The following is a 22,165-nucleotide window of genomic DNA, read 5'->3' on the forward strand; positions in this document are numbered from 1 at the left end:
TGTTAAGATCTCATTGCACCCGGGAGCCCAGCAGCGCACGCGCCAAATAAGTCCCGCGGGCCGAAGGCGCTGAGCTGAGCGGCCCAGGCTACAGCGCGCGGGACTCCCTGGGGACGGAAAATGTGGGGCGTGACCAGGGGCGTGGCCAGCAAGGAGAGGGCGGCCAGGGGGAGAGGCGTGACCTGCCTGGCGCGAGCCAGGCCCCTGCCCCGCCCCTGCCCGCGCGCTCACTCGCTCGCTCGCGCTGAGGAAAATGTTGCGCAGGTTCAAAAATGGAACGTCGGCAGCGTGAGGGAGCGCGAGGGGGTGTGCGCGCGTGCGCGTGCGCGTGCGCGCCCGGGCGAGGGTGACGGGGACCCCGCGGCCCGACCATCGCGCGCCACAGCCGCGGCCCCGCAGCTCCGCCCCCAGCCCAGCCCGGCCTCGGGCCAGCTCGCCCTCCGCCCCGCATGGAGCTGTCAGCCATCGGCGAGCAGGTGTTCGCTGTGGAGAGCATCCGGAAGAAGCGCGTGCGGAAGGTGAGGCTGCGTGGGGGCGGCTCCCAGGACCCCTCTGGGGTCCCTCCTGTCCCCAGCACCGTCCCCTTCACCTGGGAGCGAAGGGGAAAGTGGGGCGGGAAGCCCAGGCAGCCCTGCGGTGCTGGGCTTGGCTCCCCAGTCTGTGCCTCAGTTTCCCCTCCACCTTGTAGGATAAGTAGAATAAAAGTTATCGCCCCGAATCCTGGGGGCAGCTGAGCCCACCACAGCTGGAGATTAGGGTCAGACTTTAGGGATCCTGAATGATCATCCTCATCCTCCTCATCCTAAATATGGGGAGACTGAGGCCCAAGTTAAGGGCTTGCCTAGTGTGTTAACGTCCGAACTGGGTCTAGAACTCAGGACTCTGGACTCTTGCGACCAAGACCTTTGAAGTTGGAGGCGGAGCTCTGGAACAGTGTCCTGCCTCTGAAGTCAAATTACTGGACTTAGACCTCCGATCCCTTCCACACCCCCACCTCCGTCTTTCCCCCCCTATAAAGTGCACACCCCTCTGTCTTCCCCACCCCAGCCCTCAGCCCCGCCCGGCGGCCCAGTGAAGCCGCCTACAGCGCTCGGGCATCCTCCAAGCGCCTCCCCCTGCGCCTACGCCTCCAAAACAGACACACAGCCTGCAATTTAAGCAGGCATCTGTTCTGCTGGGTCCGGTGCCGGCGCCTCGGGGCTGGGCTTTGGCGGCCCACACGCTTCCTGTGCACGTGTTGCAGAGTGCGCTCCCCCGGGCTGGAGGTTGGGGATGGAATTCTTCGGGGAAAGTTCCTTTCCTGGTGCTCACTGCCATCCTTTTCCTGGATCTCCTCTGTTCAGCCCCTTGGGTTGATCCAGCGGCAGGGCTGGGAGGGGTCACAGGTTACCTCTTCTCTTTTGACAGGGACAGAAACTGAGGCCCAGGCAGGGGAAATGACCTCGTCAAGGTCATGCGGCCAGTTAGGGATGGAGGTAGAGCCGGAGCTCGAGTTGGCTGATTGCCAGCTGATCTTCTTTCCAGAGAGAAAACTTGGCTCTGGCATCTTGGGCCAAGGGGGAAGGTCAAGGTGGGCCATGAACTTTTCTTCCCCCAACTCAGATGGGGTTGAACTGTATTCAGGTCCGAGCTGCTCCTCCCCACTTCCTCCAGGGTTTCCTCAATTTTAATTTATTCCACAAAGCCTAGGGCTCTCCATAATCAGGTACAGTAAATACCCCTTCTTTATGGGGCCTGAGGGATGGTACCAGAGGGTGAGGAGCATCGTTCCTTTAGTCATTTATTCAAAATATATTTATTGAAGGAGGCTCTGTTATGTACCAGGCACCATCTAAGCCTCAGGGAGGGATAAGTCCCTCCCGTCCTGGAACTAGCATTCCAGCAGAGGAGACACACAATAAAAGAGGAAATAAATACAGATCCTACCTAGGAAGAACTGTAAGGTAGGAAGAACTGTAAGGTGGGAAGGATGGCATAGAAGGGTTAGACAGGGCAGGCCTCTTTGAGGAAGTGGCATATCTTGGTCTTAAAGTTCCAGTGTAGAGGGGTTTCACCCATTGGATGAAAACAGCCCTGCCAGCTGTGAGGAAGGGAGGGGCCTGGCTCTGTTTTCTAACTCTTGGAGGGGTGACCACCATTTTTGAAGGTGGAGACTTGTCAGCCTTCTCTGGGGTCCTGCCAGGCTCTTTTGAGTTGTGAGTCTTACAGTCATTGGCCTGTCACCTCTGGGCCAGAGGCAGCATTTCCCAGGAAAGGGGCTGGTGGGGCTAGAGCCATGGGGAACACCCCAGCAAGAAATTTCCTAGGACTTGGAGAGTCTTCTGATCTAAAAAGGAAAGAGAGTTATGGTCTTAGCACTGGGCCTCTGGTCACTGGATCTTTGGTGGTATAGGCCTCCATGTGGTCTCAGTTTCCCCTGTGTGGCATGAGCTCTGAGCTTCTGCCACAGGAGACCCAGCAATGTTGGGGGCCAGATGCACTCCTGCACTGTAGTAGGGAGAGCAGTCTGGGATGGTCATGCAGCCAAAGTGGGGGGGCCTCTGCATTGGTGGAGATGTGGGAGGTGGTCCCTGGACTGTGTGTTTGCAGAGGGGAATGGGCCTTACTGTCCTGTGAGTAGTTACTGGGGTGGGTGTGTGTCTCACTGTGTCTGTTTCTCTCTCTTCCCAGGGTAAAGTCGAATATCTGGTGAAGTGGAAGGGATGGCCCCCAAAGTAAGACTCCTTTATGTGTGTATGTCTTTTTGTCTATGCATCTTCCCATCCACTTTTTGCTTTCTCTCCTGCCTAGCTTTTAGCTCCAGCTGCTCTAGTAATTGGCCAGTAGACTTTGATTAAAGCATACTCTTCTCTGGGCCTCAGTTTCCCCTCCGCCAGCCTAGCAGCTTGTGGCACATGAAGGTCCCAGTGGGCCCCAGCTTCTCTTCTCATCTGCTCCCCTCCAGGTTGAGCTCCATGTTCCAGTTGGAGCCTCCTCTCCTTTCCTTCTGGCTTTCCTGGCACTGGGATGTGAAGGCACAGCATCTTGGCTTCTGAGATGTCTGCTGGCCAGATGGAGGGGCTCCCAAGGCACAGTGCTGGGTGGGGGTTTGTGGGTCTGGGAAAGGCAGTTTAGCCAGGGAGACACAAGTCCTCAGTGCCATAATGCTAGGGACAGAGCCCAGGCACACCATTCTCCAGTCTACAGAGCAGGTTCCCATACAGCCTGGTGAGGCAGAGGTGGTAGTGACTTAGAAAGAGGAGGAAACAGCCTCAGAGAAGGTAAGCAGTTGCTGTAGGTCACACAGCAAGTGGAGGCAGAGTTGAGCTTGAACTAGGCTTCCCCATTTCCAGGTATCTCTCTGTACCTCCATCTCACAACTGAGGACCAAGTACCTCTCCTTGTTGCTCCACCTCTCCTTCTGCAGCCCAGTCAGGAACTTTCCCCCCAACCAATCACTTCCCAGCAGGGAGTTTTGTTGGGGGAGGGAATAAGCAAGTCGTGGGGCCTCTCCATTGGTCTGTGGGTGCCCCACCTCCCTGCCCTGCCTCCTAGCAACTGACTTCTGGAAACCCCCTCAGTCCCCAGCCTCTGCTGTCAGTGCTGGGGGCTGACCTGGTATTGGGTCCTGGAAGCATCTTGGAGGCATGGTGGGGAGAGAGAGCAGAGGGGAAGATAGCCCATTTGCCTCAGCTTTCGTCTCTGCAAAATGGGTTCAGTAGTCCTGGCCTTGTCCTCCCCTCTTAGGCTCCCTCACTCTTGAAGGGGAAACGGGTGCATGTTCAGGGTGACCTGCAGGCATCTTGGTAATTGGGGTTGGCGGCTGGCCAACCAGGTAATGGACTCCAGGGACAGAGCCCAAGCACACCACTCTCCAGTCTCCTCCTCCACTGGGCAGGCTCGAGGTGGATTTCCAACCTAGACAAAGGGCAGTAAGAGGTGCGGGAGGATTATCAGGGGAAGCCGCCCAGGGTGGGCTGCCGGAGCCCTGACTCCCTGCGTACTCGTTCGCTTTAGCCTCTGCGCTGGAAGGCCGTGTGTCCCACTATAGCCTCCAGCCTACTGGCCTTCAAGGCACTGTTGGCTATTTTTCCTCCTCTGTAGACTCCATCTTTTGAAAGATTTCCTTCTCTAAACAGAGGTACTTATCAATTAAAAGTTCCTTCTCCCACTTTTATAAATCCCAGATGAATATGTCTGCCCGTCAGAGCTTCAGCAGGAGGGAAGGCCCTCGCGCTCCAGAGGCAGTCCCTCATGTTTCTGTTGGCCTGCACCCCCAGCCCTGGGCTCACTTGTTTCATAACATACTGAGACCACCAGTGGGACCTTATGACTGCCTTTGGAAACCCGAGGGGGTTCTGGGAGCCCTGTTTGACCAGTTGGCCTGGGGTACCTCTGGCTCCCCCACACTTTGGTCCTGGGTTTGTGGCCCATGGTGGGATTTGCTGTGAGCTCCTGGGCAGGTCCCCAACATGGCAGGGTCTCTGTTTCCACTTCTCCAAAGTAGAATAATAAAGCCTCCGTCACAACGTTGTTGTGAGGATTAGATGATGGATGTAAAGGATCTGGTGCTTTCTCAGCCTACCTAGAAAATGTTTGCTTTTAATACAAAGTTAGACAGCTTTGTTCTTAGGTCTCTCCCAGCCAGGAGAGGGATCTGGGGGGTTGTGTTTCTCACAGGAGCTCAGAGTAGCCTTTAGAAATCATTTAGATCAGTCTTCAGCTGGGGAAACTGAGGCCCAGAGAGGGGAGGTCATTACAAGAATATAACTGCCAAGCCCACACTGTGTTTCACCCTCTTCACACCATCCACTGCATCTCCCACTTTGCTTGGAGGAAAATAGGTTCAGTCAGGGGAAGAAGCAGGAGAACCTGGGCTCCTTTGTAATCTACTTGGTCCTCAGTCCGCCCTCCTCAGGCGACCTTTGTGGAAAAGAGGCTGAGAAAAAGGGTAGGGGGTAGGTAGTTGGGCAGGCTGCTTGCTGAAGGCCTGGGACTTGGCCAGGGCAGTGCTAGCCTCCGTGGGCAGGGGAGCCAGATTCTCCTGTTCCGCAGTACCCTGCGCACTCCACACCCTGGCCAGGAAGCTCATAGCTAACAGAAACCATGATTGAAATAAACACCTGCTCTGTGCAGACCCTGTTTCGTTTGTACATGCTTTACCTACGTCCCTCCGCAAGAGCAGGTAAATGACTGCCCTCCCTCCCCAGCAGATGGGGCAGAGGAGCTATCTTGCTAGTTCCGGAAGGTACAGCAGATGGCACAGGGAGGGGCTGGGGCACAGGGCAGAGGATGTTAAATCATCAGCTACAGGCCTTCAGCCCCGCGGAGACCCCTCAGATACCAAACTCTCATTCCAGCCTGCCCAGGACTGCTATTCCCTCTTCAGAAACGTGTTCCTTCCTTCTTTTTCCATTTGTGAATGCTACCCCATCTTTTAAGTAGGACCGCCTCCACTGAGCTTTAGTAATGATATCACCAGCAGTAACCGTGTCAGTAAGTCCCTACTATGAGTCAGGTATTGGCCCATTTAATTGCGTAATGGCAGCCCATTTTACAGATGGGGAGACAAAAATCTTCAGAGGCGTCCTCGCCCGAGGTCATACAGCTGGGACAATCTGGACTAGGGGCTGCCTGATCCCAGACCTAAAGGTGACCTAGGATCTCCTGTATTGGCCTTTTGACCAGTTTAGTAGGGAGGCTTTGGTGTCAGACCAGGTTGCCTTTGAACGCTGGTTCTGTAGATTTACCAGCTTTGTGACCAGGGCAAAGCCTTCAGCCTCTCTGTGCCTGCAGTTCCCCACCTGTAAAATAAGGCCTTAACCTCAGGAGGCCCTGCTGAAGGTTGCCTGAGTCAAGGGAAGGTTCGTAGTGCAGTGCCAGGGCAGTGGAGGCTGTTCTCCCTCCTCCAAGACTGGGTTTGGGCAGCTGGCAGCAGACCCGGATTCGGGCCCTGGCAGGGTTTTGCGCTCTGTAGGCGTTTGAAATTGTTTTAATTAACGCTTATTTGCTTTTATTATGTGCCATAATGATCTAAGTGCTTAAAATGGCTTAATACATCTAACCGTCACATCAGCCCTAAAAGGGACACTTGCATGGATGGAGAAAAGAAGCCCTAGGGTGGAGTTACTCGTCGAAAGGCGCATAGGCAGTGCCGACCTGATCCTCCGTCATCCTCACTTTCGGCATCTTTAAATTGTTAGTTGGGGGGCTGGGGCGGGCCCGACTCTGTGGGGTGCCCCGCCCCCAACACAGCCAGAGCCTGCGCAGCGGGGCTCAGGCGGGGCTGCCTCTAGCCTGTTTACTGGGGCGCGGGGGCGGGGCGATTGGTCACGTGGCCGTGTTTACCTCGGAGCCGGCGCGAGCCGGCCCGGCCCCCGGCCCCCATTGGTTGACCGGCGATCCTGTGCGCGCGCCTCCGCCTGCGTGCGCGCGCCCCGCGGCCGGCTTCAGGGGCGGGGCAAAGTGCCCCTTTCGCCTCTCTGAACGCTCCTTTGCCTCCCAGCTTGCGCGCGCTCAGCGTGCACGCCGTAGCTCGCTGCGCGGGACGGGAGACCCAGATCCCAGCATCTCCGAGGCTGTGGACCCGTCTGGCCTGTGCACTCCTGCCCTGCCTGCACCCAGGTGTTCACAAAGCGGCATCGATCCACCTGTGGTCTCTGGTTTCTCACACTGCGGAGGAGAGCTAATGGCCTCCACTTGAGGGGGCAGGGGTGTCCGAGGGGGTGAGACGCTGTACGTTCCTCCTCCTCCTCCCCACCCCCATCAGGGAGCAGGGCCAGGCCTCCTGCCGCCAAGTCTAACCCTGCGCTGTTGCCTCAGACCTAACCCAATATCAATCCCCCCTGGATGCACTGCCCCTTTCTGTGCACCCACTGTGCCAGGCTCCAGGTCAGACATCAAGAACGTCAGTCAGGCAATGCCCCTCGCCGAAGGACTTCACAACCCGGTGGGAAGTCAGATACAGTGATGTGTCAGGAATCCAAGGTAGGGTGGCCAAGATTCAACAGAGTTCCAAGCACAGACTGTCCACTTACTAGCTCACCGACCTTGGCAAGGTGTTTACCTGCTGTGCCTCAGTTTCTTTATCTGTAAAGTGGGATAATTTACAGGGTGTTATGGGGAATGGGTGAATTCCTGGTGGTAGTTGTGATCTGGTCCCTTGCTGTTACTGTCCTGGTGTTGGTGATTCTTAAGATGAGGAAATTGAGGTGTAAATTCACCAGGAACCACAAAGCAACTACACCAACCAAAAATGGGTAGGGCAGTGGGGAAGTAGGCAGGGCAGAAAGGACTAGAGTACTGTAGAGACATTTCAACAGCTAGGACAAGGCAGAGGACACAGGAAGAACACAAAATCCCCCTTTCTTGTTATTAGTACAGAGGAGGAAATTCAACCTTTGTTTGGGGGAGTCTTAGCCACCCTTTGTTTGCTTATAGTTGGGCTTTACCTAAACTATAAAAAAATCCACAGTTGTACTTTCAGCATTTCTTCATTGTGAGCAAAACTCTGTAGTGGCTTCTATAGCCATTCCTGGGCCTGGGCTGCATTTCTGAGGTGGAAACAGGTACAGAGGGGTCACAATCTGCCAGCCATAACACCAGCTGGCGTCATCAACAGCTGTGGCAATGCCAGGTGCAACAGCGAGCTATGGAGAGCAGCAGAGGGGAGGGCTCGTTCTGCTGGGAGCGGGACGCCTTGCACAGTAGTCAGGGAAGCCACAAGGCACTGGCTCTTAAAGGGTGACTGGGAGTTGTTCTGGAGACCAGCTCTGGGGAGAGCTCAGCCCTGCAGGGACATGTAGCACTCGGGTAGGGGCTGTAAGGTCATCAGAGCGTGGACCTTCATTGCTGCATCCACAGACCTAACACAAAGTAGGTGTGCAGAATTGTCAGTGGGGGAGAGAAGGGAAGGATTCTGTCCCTGGGCAGCTTGTTTGAATCTGGCTTGGACTACTGTTAGGTGTCACATGGTCCCAGGACAGTTTAAGATAAAGCTTTTAGCTCAGCCGGTTAGGAGGCAAGCAGGAACAGAGAGGCTCTGCCCTGCCTCTTTCTGCCTCCTAACACCTCCCTGATACCTGCTCACCTTTCTTCTTATCCAGAAGAGCTGGGTGCACACACGCATGTATGCATACATACATGTATGTGTATTTGTATGTTTGTATGTATGTTGTATATTTGTATGTATACATATATATATATAGACATATGTATGCTTTAAATTTTTTAATTTTCTGTGTCCTAGTATCTGTTTATGGTAAGTGATACTAGTTTTTCTGTCTATGAAAGTCATACAAAGCTTTTAAAAAATAAAACCACTTAAACAAAAATAGTGAGTTGCTTTAAAGGCAGATACTAAGTAAATAATAGTGCAGGTAGAAGCAGGAGAGCTGAGCTGTCCCTGCCCAGATCTGTCCCAGCAGGGGGTGCTCTCTGGTCTGAGAGTGTTGGGCACAGCAAATTCCTGCAGGGTGCCAGGCCCCGAGATGAGGGAACATCAGAACTGGCTGTGAAGGTGCCCCCGTGTGCTGAGTGGGGAGGCAGCAGCTCTCAGGGCGGAGGAGGCTGCGCTAGGGCCAGGGGCTTGAAGGGTCGGTGGGGACAGCAAAGCTTCCTGGGCGCCGGGCACCGCTATAAACATTCAGACACATGAATGCGTTTAATCAGCACGAGAATCTTTTCCGGATGGGAAAACTGAGACACAGAGATGTTAAGTAAGTTGCTCAAGGTTATACAGCTGTCAAGGGCACAGCTGGGATTTGAACCCAGGCAGTTTGGCTCCAGAGCCTCTGCTCTTTACCGCATGTTCTTCCCGCTCATGGGCACGGAATCCTGGGACTTAAAGGGCCTGCCTTCTTGCAGGCACCCTGTGTGTCTGAGGTGAACATGGGATCTGATCAGGAGGTGGACACAGTCATTAATAGGGTGCCCAAAAAGAAGGGAGTTCTAGTGTCACTGGAGCCTCCAGGAGGCCCTGGCCTACCCTGCGCAGCCAGGGACGGCTTCTGGGAGTAGGTGATAATTATGCTGGACCAGGAAGGGGCAAAGGCCCACAGGCAGTGGGCCCTGGTGGAGCAACTGGGGCCTCTCTGAATGCCAGGGGGAGCAGAGCAGCTCTGACCTCTTTTTCTCTCCCCAGGTACAGCACATGGGAGCCAGAGGAGCACATCCTGGACCCCCGCCTAGTCATGGCCTATGAGGAAAAGTAAGGGGCCTTAGTCTGCCAGTGGGTCTGGGCATAAGGCAGGCTCTGGGATTTCACAGGGAGCCTCCTGTTGGCTTGGCTCTGAGCAAGGGTTGTGGGCATGTGGGTGGAGGTCCTGCAGGGACAACCTGGTGTTGTTGGGGGGAGGTGGTGGACACCAGGTCCCAGGGCAGCTGAGGGCCCTGGGTCTATTTTGTTGCTGGGGATATCAGCCACTTCCTTAACCTTCCCAGGCTTCTGTCTCTAATGTAGAAAGAGCCATCCCTAATACACCTGCCTGGTTCCCTCATAAGGTGGGAGTTTCAACTGCAGTGAAGAATATAAAAATGCCCCATGTGAAGGGCAGCAATGTCAGTAATGCCCTTGGCGGCAGGCATTCCAGAGAAAGAGTCTCGAAAGATGCTCTCACTAAGTGAAGGAAATACAATGAAGTTCAAGGAAGGCCAGGGGAGGGGTGTGACTCTGGAGGTGCATGTCTGAGTTCTGGGCCATCCCTTGGCTACCTCGCAGCTGAGTGGCCCTGGGCAAAGCCGCCTCCGGGCCTGTCTCCCGCATGCAGTGCTCTGCTGGGATTATGCAGCTTGGTTAGTGATTGGCAGCTCCACTGATGGGGAGGACATATCTTAGCAGGGAGCCTTTGACAAAATGTTTCTCCTGGTGTGGGGCCTTCTGAGCGTAATCTAGCCACTCCCGTCCCAGCATGACCCCAGCTTTACTGGCCTCCCTTCCTGCCAGCAGTCAGTCAGCTGAAGTCCTTGCACATCTCCTGTCCCACCTACCCTGTACAGTGTGAGACCGTTTCACAAAGTCGTTTTTATTTGGCCCCTTACAGTAACCTCCTGAGACAGGAATTAGGGTCTTATTTGACTGATGGGGAAATTGAGGCTAAGGGGCTTGTCCAGGGGCCTCACCCTCAAGGGCTTGGGAGATCTGTTATGGTGAGCCACCAGGAGTGGGACCCAAAGTTCTGGGTGTCACAGTGCCCTGGCTGCTTTCAAATGCGGGTTCTAGGGCTGCACAGCAGACCTGCTGAAGCCAGCTCTGTAGGGAGAGAGGGCCCTCCACAAGGTGCATTTGCCCAGCACCCCAGGAGACTGATGTTTCTAGGGTTGTGGCAGCTGCTGCCTGGGGCCAGGTTGGGGAAGCACCGCTGGACACAGCGCCCAGGATTCACTGGTTTGGCTGAGCTCAGATAGAGAGGCCTGCCTAAAGTCACACAGTACTGGGGGAGGGGGCAGACTCCTAGCCTCCACATCCTTTCTGCTGTACTCAGTGGCCTCTGCACGGGGTGGGGGTTGGGGGGCACTACAAAAGCAAATGGAATGAAGTGCAATAGGCAGAATGAAATGCCAGAATTTTCCCTCCTCCTCTGGCACTGGTTTTGGAGCCTTGGTCATGATATGCTTGCTCTCTTGTGTGCGGGCGTTGCACGCATCCGCAGGTGGTGCCTGTATGCGTGTGTGTGTTTGGGATGTGGGGAAGGTGCCCAGCTGTAACTGACATCTACTAGGCACTCAGAATAGGCTAGTTTTTCTCCCCTTCCCAAACCAGATGGTGCAGAAAAGTCATACGAGTCCTCTCCCCAGGCTCATGCAGATTCCCAGATGAGAGAAAGCTGGGCAGAACTTCCCTGCAGGAGGGCCATTCCCGGGCTTCTCAGCTCCTCCTGGGACATTTGAGGCAAATTTGGCTGAAGGTTTCTGTATGGCCTAAAGAACACAGAGGAGCCCCTTCCCCAGGATTGGGCGGGGCCTGTGGAGGACACCCTCCCCCTCCCCCAGCAGCAGAGGACAAGGTGGAGAGAGAGATCTTACTTTCCCTTAAATGTCACCAGTGTTTCCTTTTCTTCTGCCATCTGCTTTGTACCCCAGGGAAGAGAGAGACCGAGCGTCAGGGTACAGGAGGAGAGGCCCGAAACCCAAGCGGCTCCTGCTGCAGGTAACCCCGCCAGCGCTGGTGCCTGCCCACAAGTCCCCCTAGTCCCTCTCCCAGCCCCACCCGGTCCTTGCATTTGCACCCGCTAGATAAACTGAACCATTTACCCTCCTGGGCTCCACCCAGGGCACTGTGGGGCAGGGCACCTAGAGGGTAAGTTTCAATAGGAGGAGTGGGGAGAAGTCGGGACTGGGGACTGCTGTCCCAGAAAGACAGCCTGGGTGAGAAGTGCTATGGTAGGAGGGAGGGTGGCTGTATGGCTGATGGGATCCTAGAACTTTGAGAGCTTAGAGTATTGTAAGTAAACCTTTTTGATGCTCAAAAGTCCCCAAAACACAAAATTGTCATATTTGAGAACCTTAGAAACGTAAACTTTAGAATTGAGGAAGCACGGGAGCCTGGAATTTTAGAATCCAAGAAAAGGAGACTTAGAATTCTGCAACTGTAGCTTTGGGATGTCCTAGAAACATGTCATTTTTGAGTGAGAAGAAACGTACAGGGCCTCCTTTTCCAGTCCTTTGCTGTAGGTGGGTTTCTAGACTGCAACATCCCAAATTACCCAGGTCTTGGGGCCACTTGGCTGGCTTTACTGCTTTGCACTGAAAAGCAAATGGAACCTGAAGTGATGCAAGGCAAGTCTCTTAGCTGCTCTGAGCTTGAGTTTCTCATCTATAAAACCAGTATGATAAGAATACCAGCTCTGTTTAATAATGCCCACCCAGGTGTTGAAGCCAAAAAATAAGACTTCTTAGTCCACATGCATGTCCAGTCTCCTGCCCATTCTTGATTTTGAATCACCTGAGGCTTTTGTCTGAATAGACAAGCCCCTCTTCATGCAGTGGGCCTTTTACACAGGGGTTTGGTATGAACTGGGTCCCAGGAAGGAAACTAGCATCTGTCTGTCAGACATCTTCTCTGTGCTAAGCTATGTTCTTGGTGCTGCTCATAAATGAACACACATCATCCACACACCAAACCTATGTGGAAGGTGTATTGGTTATCTATTGCTGTATAATAAATTACCTTAACAACTAAACAACTTAAAAGCAATAAACACTGTATCACATAGTCTTGGTGTCTTGGTGGGCCAGGAATTTGAGAGTTCTTCAGTTGGTTCTTGAGTGATTCAGGTCTGGGTACAGTCATTTGTCAACCAGGGCTGCACTCACCTGAAGGTTTGACTGTGGCTGGACGACCTGCTTCCATGTGCAGATCTACTCGCATGCCCAGCCAGTCAGTGCTGGATGTTGGCAGGAGGCTCAGGCCCTCACCATGGGGACTTCTCCGTAGGGCCACTGAGTGGCCTCACAGTATGGCCACTAGCTTCCTGGAGTGGGTGATCCAAGAGAGAGCCAGGGAGAAGCACAGCGTCTTTAGTGTGACCCAGCCTCGGAAGTCCCACGCCACAGTGTTCCGAGCTAGGGGATGGCATATGGGTGTTAATCCCATCCTTGGGGCCCTCTTGGAGGCTGGCCGGTACAGTTTCATCATTGTTTCACTGACAAAACTGAGGCTCAAGGAGGCCATTAGCTGAGGATCACAGAGCTGGATGAACCCAGGTCTGATTCTGGTGCTCCTGGGTCCCTGTTCGTAATGGTAGTTCTCTTGTGCTGAGGTGGACAAGGCCAAAGATGAGTCCTTTTCAGGATCAGAGGAGAGTTGGCGGGGCTTGTGATGGCCTGTGCGCCAGGCTGAAGGAGTGGTTTTGATAAAGCTGCATGTAAGATAAGCCCCCTAGTATTGTAGTATCTTCCCAGTCCCTCCCAGTTCCGCATCCTCTCACATCCCCTAACCATCTGCAACCTGCGCTGAGGGACGGCATTGCCAGGTGGGACTGGAGAATGGAGGCTGCACCTGTGATCTTTGCTCCCAGCTTGGAGGTACTTGACCTACAGGTCCCATGTGATGGCCTCACTCTTCCTAGGAACCTCTCGTGACAGGTGGCAGTAAAAGATACTGTCCAGAGTGATCCAGGCCCTCAAAACACCTTAGCACCAAGGATCCTTCTTAGACTTGTATAAATTTCTCCAAAGTCAGACACTCACCAAATTACAAAACTCCAGCCCTTGGCTTGTGGAAGAATATGTCCCACAGCCCCGTGTTAACAAAAGTGAAGGGGGGCCTCAGCAGTGCGCTGGATTCACATCGGGCCTCTGCTGTCACTCAGAGCCAAGGAGGGTCCTGGAGGGGTCAGGGGGCACCTGCAGGCTGCTGGCAAAGTCCCGACCTTGTGGCTGTGTGACTTGGTGCCCCCTAGTGCTGTGTGTACTCTGGGGTTAACTTGCCCCAAGAAACTTAGCCCTCTGCCTCCCACCATCTCCCTGGTAGGCTGGCTGTTTCAGCTCCCAAAAGTAAGCAAAAATTCCTTTCCTATAATGAAGGATAACTCCTTAATTTCTCTGCCTTGTAAATCCAACAAGTTCTTTGTTGGTCAGTTTTTGGTTGGTACCTCTTACAGGTGTACCAAAGGAATGTGCCCCGCCACCCCCATCCCTTAGCCACTGACGGGCCCCCGGCAGATGAGGCTGCATGGTGGGGCCAGGATGCGTGGCTGAGCCGCACCAGACCTGGGGCTGGGGTTGGAGTGCTAGCTGGCTCTGGGCCATGAAACACGGGGAAGGGAACTCTGGGTTGGAGGAACAGCATGAGCAAAGGCGCGGCAGTGGGTGGGAGGGCAGGGCTGACCCGCCGTGCCCTGGCTTGCCCCCGCAGCGGCTGTACAGCATGGACCTGCGGAGCTCCCACAAGGCCAAGGGCAAGGAGAAGCTCTGCTTCTCCCTGACGCGCCCACTCGGCAGCGGGAGCCCCGAGGGGGTGGTCAAGGCAGGGGCACCCGAGCTGGTGGACAAGGGCCCCTTGGTGCCCACCCTGCCCTTCCCGCTCAGCAAGCCGCGCAAGGCCCACAAGTACCTGCGGCTCTCACGCAAGAAGTTCCCACCCCGCGGGCCCGACCTGGAGAGTCACAGCCATCCACGGGAGCTCTTCCTGCAGGAGTCACCAGCCCCGGAGGTCCTGCAGTTGGCCGGCGAGTGGGAGCCTGCTGAGCAGCCCCCTGAAGAGGAGGGTAAGAGAGCCAGACCCACAGACCCTCAGGGCTAGAAAGATCTCTTAAGTCATCAGGAACAAGTGTTATTGGAATGGTCTGAGGGTGCCCCTGAGGCCACATAGCCTACAGGGACCCTGGCGCCCAGCCCACAGTTCTTTCTGTGGTGCTGCTCCAGACAAACTCTTGCCCAGCCAGGAAGGATAAATGTAGTGACCTCCTCCCGTGTGCCCTGCCTTGAGGTGGCCCTAAGCTGGCGGGGGCCTCAGGAAGACCTGGTGTGGGGCGTGGGTTGCACGCAGCCTCTTGCTCCCGCCTTCTCCACCTTGTGTCAGTGTTGTCCCCCGTGTCTCTCCCGTGGCTACAGTAGATGCAGACCTGGCCGAGGGGCCCCCTCTTTGGACACCTGCGCTCCCGCCAAGTGAAGTGACAGTGACCGATATCACCGCCAATTCCATCACCGTCACCTTCCGTGAGGCCCAGGCAGCTGAGGGCTTCTTCCGAGACCGCAGTGGGAAGTTCTGAATCACCGTTTTTTACTCTTCTTAAACTGTTTTCTTTTGGGCTTGGGGTGGGAACTTCCAGAGATGGGGAGGGGTTGGGGGCGGGTTAATTATTTTATTTAAAAGCATATGTAACAGGAGAAGGGGGAAGACGCAACACTTCCCCACCACCCTGCCCTTGCTCTGCGTGTCATGTTTACAGAGGGGCCTCAGGGTCTGTTTGGGGGGCTGGGGAGGCCTGGAGCTGCCCTGTGAGTCGGGGAGCCTCTCCAGGGCAGGATGGAGAGAGGGCCACCGGCCCCTGGATGGACACTGCCGTCCACGTTCTCTAGAGGCGCGGTGGCTGGTTCTGGGAGCTCAAGGACGGGAGACCCAAGCCCTCCCTGGAGCAGCCCACCCCAGCCTTCCTACTCGGCTCCCCTTGTCCTTTCTTTGTCTGTAACTTTTCACTCCAGCTTCATGGTGGGATGTAGAGGCTGGCTGTGACCAGAAGTGACCGGGTCAGAGAGGAGGGTTGGAGGTGACAAGTGCGCCCCATGCCCTCCGGGGAGACTCTGCCTCTCCTCTGGCAGCGGCTGGCGGCTGAGCAGAGTGGCTTCTGCTCAGAGTTCCGCACACCCAGCCGCACAGGTGTGCACACTGTCCCACTCTTGTGCCCTCCTGCCTGTGCACGTGTCTCCATACCTCCTGTCTGGAAACCGTGACCAGGTGAGCATGGGGGGATTGACAGCACAAAAGAACCTGCCGCAGGCACCCCACACACACCCCACCTTGCAGGGCACCCCATGGGGCACCTCTGTCCCAGCTCAGCTTGCTCACAGCTGTCAGCAGAGGGCAGGGGTCTGGCATGCGGATGAGACGGCCGCCACGCTCCCAGGCATGCAGGTGTGGGTTTGTGGCTTCACCTGGCCAGCCGCAGGTGTGCCGGGCATCAGCACAGGCTATGAGGGGGTCTGGCCTTTCTTCCCCTGAGGGGCTCTGTTCTCTCGGACTCAGGTGACTTTTCAGCCCTTCTAGTTCTCCTCCTCTTTCTCTGCCCTCCCATCCAGCTCAGCCAAGCCCTGGGTGGGTACCTGCTGTCGGGAGGGAGGGAGCCCCGACTGCTGCTGACACTCGCCCCCATCTGCCCTAAGGCCCTGCTGGGACTGACCCTGTGTTCCTGTGAGGGCACCTCTGCCGTGTCTTCCTGCAGTGGGGCTGCAGTGGGCGGTGGGCCAAGGAGGTGCATAAGCCCCACGCCCGGCAAGGGGCTGTGCCCGCCAGGAGGAGGGGCGCTCATTTTCTAGTCACCGCAAGCATGCCTGTGGGCTAGAAGCACCCCTGGCAGTGAGGAGTGACTTGTTCCCTACCCTGGCCCTATGTAGGGAGAAAGCCAGCCTGGGGGCGAGGGGGCAAAGGAGGGGGCATGTAAGGCCGGCTCCCTCCACCCAGCCCACTGTCAGAGGCGGGGCCCTCGGGTCCTGCGCCCCACCTGCCCTCTCCCAGGCTTACCCCCACTCTGTTTTGCCCCAAGGAAGTCCACAGACCCCCTGCTGAGGCAAGGCCAAGGCCATTCTTCTCCCAGGCCCCTTCTCCCTGAGTTCCCAAACCAAAGACAGCCAGCACCCCATTTTTGTTTGGAGTGCCCTGCTGGCAAGTTCCCAAGTCCCTGAGTCTCTCCCCTTCCTCCTTAATCCATCGTTGTCCAGGGTCAATTCAGTGCTTCCACTGGGGGATGGACCCCTCTTGGGTGACTTGATTCATCCCCAGCCTGAGAGCTAGTCTAGAGGTGCATGTGGGGGTGGGTGAGGGAAAAGAGGGGCAGCAGAAACCCCGCCCACCCAGCTGTGGGGCGCTGGGGAGGGGAGGGGCAGCCTGGAGGTGGGAGCTCTCCCAGGACAGGGGCTCCCAGCAGAGGGGAGGGTGGTGGAGGGCAGTGGGTGGCGGGGAGGGGGCCTCTCTGTGACTGGAAGATGGTGGCCGTGGATTTGGGCCTCTGGTGGCAGCTTCCTAAAGAAGTCATAGTCCTCCCCGTGAGGACATGGGACCTCTCTTCCTGCGTCACTGGCACTTTCGCAGAAGTGTTGGTGCAGTCCGTGGGCTTGGGGTTTGGGGGCTTTCCTTTGGGATGAGGCAGTTGATTCTGTTTCCTGCAGGAGAACACTTCCTGCCTCTTACTCAGCCCTTTGGGGCCCACAGAGCTCCATGCGTCTCAGGGAGGGGACCTGGGGAGCCGGGGCTCCCTGGGGAAAGGGCTCTGGGCTGTTAGGACCTTGCCCTACCCAGGACAGAGACCTCTGGGAGGAGTTGGGTGTGGCCCTGAGTGTCCCAGCGGGGTGTAGCAAGGAGCCCACCCCAGAAGGCCAGTACTCATGGGGGTTGGGGGCTCAGAGAGTTGGACCACCTGTCTTTCCTTCCCCCAGCCCCCATCCATCTTGAATGTAGAGAGACCAGTTGGTACTTTTCTTTTGCTGTGGGATGGGGTGTGGAGAGTGTCCCCCGACCCCTGGCATGGCCACTTACAGTGCCACGGCCGAGGCCTCCTGGGCGTCCCAGTGCGCGACACTCCGGGTGGCGACCCCATCGCTGGCTTTCTCCTCCTCTCCCGCTCGAGGGTGGCGCTATGCTTGCGTAAGGTGGTCCAGCTTCTGCTTTATAAGTGGCCAGCCCGGCCTCCAAGTCTCAGCATGAGAACACTTTCTTTGCACAGAATGAGCGTTGAGCTTTGTTCAGACAAAATGAATGTATTCGGGAGGGGTTGGGGGCACGAGTTGATTCCAAGCACATGCCTTTTCTGAGTGTGCTGGGGAGCGCGAGAGTGGATGCAGAGCACGGTTTTATTTTTGTACTGATATTGGTAAGAGACTGTATAGCATCTATTTATTTAGATGATTTATCTGGTAAACAAGGCAAAAAATTATTAAGAATACATTAAAGATGATTTTAAAAAAAGCTCTTTTGTCTTCGAGCCTTCTTTCTGATTGGCACCACCTCCAGCCCCGGGGTGGCAGCCTGAGATTTAGACCCCAGGTGCGTGAGTTACTGACCGTGATCTCAGAAAGTTAGTCTGGAGGTGTATGTGGTGGTGGGTCAGTTTTCTAAGCCCTCCAGACATACATTGAAGATTAATTTGGGTGGTGGGCAGGAAAGTGGTTGGGACGTGGAAGAGGGCATGAAGATGGGTGGTGGCCCCCGTTACGGGCCCTGCAGGGAGCGGGCTGTGCTTCTGCTCTCCTCTCCACCTTTTCTCTGCTTCCTGCCGCCGGAACCCAGGGGCGGCCAGGTGAGCGCTCACCTATTGTTCTGTTCAGCCAAGCCCAGCACACCTGCCTGACCCCAGGGAGTGGTGGTTAGACCAAAACTGAGCGGGAGATGGGAGAGCCCCCAGGCTCACCTGCACTGAGCTTCCCTGCCTGAGAGTAGAGCCTGGGAGGGAGTGGGCAGGGCTGGCGGCAGGCATAAGAGGGAGGAGGCTGCTGTGGCCACACAGGTGGGCGGTGTGGGGGCGGAGACCACAGCCGTGGGCGTGTCAGTGAAAGGAGGCGGGTGTTGGCGGGGGATGGATGGGCTGGCGATACCCTTACGCATGGAATTGTCAAGATAGGCCAAAAATTTGGTGGGAAGGTGAGGGAGGTGTCACGATTATGTGCAGGTTTCCAGTTTGGACAACTGGGTAGAGGGTGGTTCTTTATCTGATGGAGGCTAAATGGGGAGAAGCAGGTTTGGAGATCACTTTGGTCACCTCCAAAAGCAGAGCTTAAGTAAAAGATTTTATAAAGGGGCATATTTAGGAAGTGATCCAAGGAGCAGGGGTGAGGGGTTGGAATGGGTCAAGGAAGGAGGAAAAGCCATTAGAAGGTGTGTTACCAGGTCACCATTAAGGCAACTAACGTGTCATTCCACCTGAGACCGCCTGAGAAGTAGACAGATGTCCCCAGAGCTGTCCATTCTCAAAGGATGAGGGGGGGAGCATCACCCGGCAGGTGCCGTCCGTCGCCGGTTGAGGGTTGCCCCTGGGTGTGCTGACCCAATCTCCCAACATCCAAGCTGTGCATATGCCAGCTTCGACCTGTCCGTCACCCAGTCTGCCGTGCAGGTATACCTCAGAGAGACCGTAGGCTGCATTTCAGAACCTCATGATGAAGCAAATATTGCACGAGTCAAGTGAATTTTTTTGTTTCCCAGTACATATAACAGCCATGCTTATACTATATTGTACTCTATGTAAAGTGTGCACTGGCATTATGTCTACAATGTACAGATCTTAATTTAAAAATACTTGATGCTAAAATATGCTAACCATCATCTGAGCTTTCAGTGAGTTGTAGTTGCTGATCACAGACACCATAACAAATACAACAATATGCAAAAGTTTGAAATACTGTGAGAATTACCAAAATGTGACAGAGACATGAAGTGGGCAAACGATGTTAGCACCAACAGACTAGCTCTGAGTTTTGTCCAGTTGCAGTGACCTGATCTTGTTAAGAAAGCAAATGTCTGCATGGTGCTTTTTCTAGGGGGGGGGTTCCTGACAGAGAAAAGGAAGAGTTGGTTAGAAGGCAGAGGCCAGAGGTTATGTCCTGAGGGTGGAATCGGGGGTGAGGGGCTCTGCCCTGTGAACTTCTGAGCATGTAAACTGGCCTAGGACAGGGAAAGAACCTCCTTTCCCTCATGATCAATTAATTCACTCACTCATCCATTGACTCAGCAGTCCCAAAGCACCCACAGCTTGACCCAGACCAGACCAGGGTCCCAGTGCCGTGCCCACAGGAGGAGGTGGGTCAGCAAACAGACACCCCCATGGCATGGTCCCCCATGCTTTGCAGACCTCACCTTTGGACACTTGCCTGGGAGGCTGTCTGAAGATGTTTGAACATAGGGTCCCCAAGGAGCAGGTCAGTGTGGGAGGAAGGAGGGACAGGGCAGGTTGAGAGAGAGGCGGAAAAGCAAGGGGACAGGTGTATGTTGGAGTTCTTGCAGGTGAAGCTCAGCGTTCAGTGCTTGGAAGAGCGCTGGGCTGCCCACAAACAGTGACTGAGCCGCGACCCAGAAGAGTAAACATTATCTTCTCAAAGAGGGGCAGGAAGAGCATTCTGCTTCTGCAGAGGCCCAGCGTTGGGAAAGAACGTGGAGAGTCTGGGGAAGCTGGGGTAGCTCAGACCCAGCTAAGCCTCAGCATGTTCCCCGCACATGGGACAGATTAGCCCCTGTGCCCAGAGCCCACTTGGCACCTCGTTTCAAAAATAGTCTTTGTCAAGAGGGGCATTGGCAAGCTTCAGCTGGTAGCACAAGTAGGTTCTCCTCTGGCAGTAGGGCTTCATCAGCCTGAGCTGGTTGCCAAACTGGAGGCAGAATAAGCTTGCTCTCAGCAGCAGTACTGTATTTCTGTGCAACAGGAAGGAGAAAATCCAACATGCAGAGAGCATCTTCTGGTGTCATCCCACCTTCTGTCACCTTCCAAACACAACTCCATGGATCCACTTGGGCTCCTGCAGGGGAGTAAGGGAAGGTGGTCTCCTCCTCCTTCACTGGCCAGGAGGACTGGGGAAGGGGAAGGAAGAGGGTGAGCTCTCCCACCTGCTGGCTGCCTCCCTGCTCCAGCCTGGCCAAGCACCGACCACCTACCATTGCCCTTGCTGGAGGCTGATGCGTGCAGGCTGCCTAGGCTGGGTGGGGCTCCCTGAGAACTGGATATCACATGTCCCTTCTCAGCTCACACATCTTTGCCCTGTGCCCCAGACTCCTCTGTTCTCAGGTCCCATGGGAATCTCAACCCTGGTGTGCCCTTCTCTTTGGGGACTGACGGGGTGGCTGTTGCTTCCTCTAGGTCCATGCTCTTTGCTTAGGCATGGATGTCACACTTGTGTCTCTACAAAGAGCACAGAGACAGGTGAGCAGGAAAAATGGTTGCCACCAAGGGAGGATGTGACAGAGACTTGGCTGAAAGACTTGTAGCATTTCCTCCCTCTAATTGTGATTATACTCCATAGACTATTCCATTTTGTATCTTGCTTTCTTTCATTTAATATTACGTTGCAAAGTGACCTGGCCCATGCGCGGATGCAGAACCACTGGATTCTTTTTCACAGATGCTGTTGGCTCTGCACAGATAGATTAGGTGGACAGAACTAGGAGCCTTCCCTCTGTGCCCCAGGGAGGTGCATAAAGGCTTGCTCTGGTGGGAGCCCTCTGCGTGTGGACGCTCATGACCAAGCGGATGCCAAACATCTGAACAAACTTGGGAAGCTTGCTGGACCACCAGCCCACCATTCATCTGGATACTCCTCCCAAAGCTAAGACTTGCTGACCATTGAAACCCTTGGAATTTGCATCTGGACACAGGAATCAAGCCAGGGCTGCCATCCCGCAGGGCACAGACTGCAGGGAGCAACTGATTTCCATATCCTGTTCTTGCAAGGCCAGAAATGCCTCCCCCGTATTTCTAGTCAACTAATTGAAATACCACTAATTCCATCAATGAAAAACCGTTTCTGATGTGTTATGCTAATTAACAAAGCTGTGATTTAATCAATGGAAACCCATCTGTGACATCTTTTCTGCTAATTAGCAAAACTGCAGATTGATTTGGGTGACAATTGCTGGAGGAAGCATCTCTGGACTGTGGCCTTTCATTACCTGCCGGTAACCTCTGCTGAGGTTCATACTCCCCATTAGAGCAACTGGCCGTCCTCTCGGTGGGGATTAGAATGAAGACACCCATTCATAGCACGCTTAGGAAACCCACTGCCCATTTGCCTGGAATCTTCCTGATTTTAGCACTGAAGTTCCCACATTCTGGGAAAATCCCAGTACCAGGCAAGCCCAGACATTCAAGGCTGAAATATTTCAAATTTTAGACAAGTGTACTATCTTAATGGCACAAATGTTGAAGCTTGACCTTGAATAGCTAAAAATGTGTGGGATATGGGATAGGGCCCCGGATACAGTGAGACAGGCCAGGAGGCAGCACAGGGCTACTGCAGAGACGGGGCTGGGGGGTCCTGGGGCGGGAGCAGACCCTACAGAAAAGGCACCGGAGAGCGAGAACCGAGGACCACGGAGCAGGAAGGAGGCAGGAAGGCAGAGCCCTGGGCAGAGAGGAGAGCAGGCGGTACTTGGTACCTGATCCCTGCAGCCCCACCCAGCCTCCTTGGCAGGCTTGTCGGAGCCTGCCCTGGGCACTGGGTGCTCGACTCCACTCCTTCTCACAGGACCACCCTTAGCCTTGGGACAGCCTCTTACCTCTGAGTGTCCCTCCATAGCTGTCAGAGCGGTGAACCCACTGCTTCCTGCCTCCAAGACCAGGTGGGAGGCCTGGAGTGTTTGTTTTCCTGGACTCCCACCCACCTTACTTTCCTGTAGACTCACCTGGTGTCAGGAGACCCAGTGCATCCCCTGGCTTGGCAGGCCTGTCCCAGACCTTCTGTCATGGGCTCTGGGGCTCCTCTTCTCTCACAGGACCCTGGCTTTATGTGAGTGGCCCCCCCAGACCCTCTCACCTGAGGCCTCACCTCC

At 55.2% G+C, this 22,165-nt stretch overlaps 1 protein-coding gene across 2 annotated transcripts; it reads left to right on the forward strand.

Moving 5' to 3' along the window:
- Positions 1 to 222: 222 nt before the first annotated feature.
- Positions 223 to 17,616, forward strand: CBX7 (chromobox 7). 2 transcript variants are annotated; one of them, XM_036891097.2, is made up of 6 exons: positions 223 to 518; positions 2,671 to 2,714; positions 9,122 to 9,187; positions 11,059 to 11,125; positions 13,835 to 14,186; positions 14,533 to 17,616. In XM_036891097.2, exons 1-6 carry the CDS (start codon positions 450 to 452, stop codon positions 14,688 to 14,690), a joined length of 756 nt encoding a protein of 251 aa, XP_036746992.1. In that variant the 5' UTR covers positions 223 to 449; the 3' UTR covers positions 14,691 to 17,616. The 2 variants fall into 2 exon arrangements, with proteins under 2 accessions (XP_036746992.1, XP_036746993.1); XM_036891098.2 differs by having other exon boundaries at positions 225 to 518; positions 14,114 to 14,186.
- Positions 17,617 to 22,165: the final 4,549 nt, after the last annotated feature.

Source organism: Manis pentadactyla, chromosome 10 (assembly GCF_030020395.1).
Source record: "Manis pentadactyla isolate mManPen7 chromosome 10, mManPen7.hap1, whole genome shotgun sequence".
Taxonomy (NCBI): domain Eukaryota; kingdom Metazoa; phylum Chordata; class Mammalia; order Pholidota; family Manidae; genus Manis; species Manis pentadactyla.

Bases quoted from the DNA above. Each gene is read 5' to 3' on its own strand.
- CBX7 (XM_036891097.2), top strand. From the start codon at position 450: ATGGAGCTGTCAGCCATCGGCGAGCAGGTGTTCGCTGTGGAGAGCATC. The intron at 519-2,670 runs GTGAGGCTGCGT...CTCTCTTCCCAG, and splicing joins GGAAGAAGCGCGTGCGGAAG to GGTAAAGTCGAATATCTGGT. The intron at 14,187-14,532 runs GTAAGAGAGCCA...CCGTGGCTACAG, and splicing joins GCAGCCCCCTGAAGAGGAGG to TAGATGCAGACCTGGCCGAG.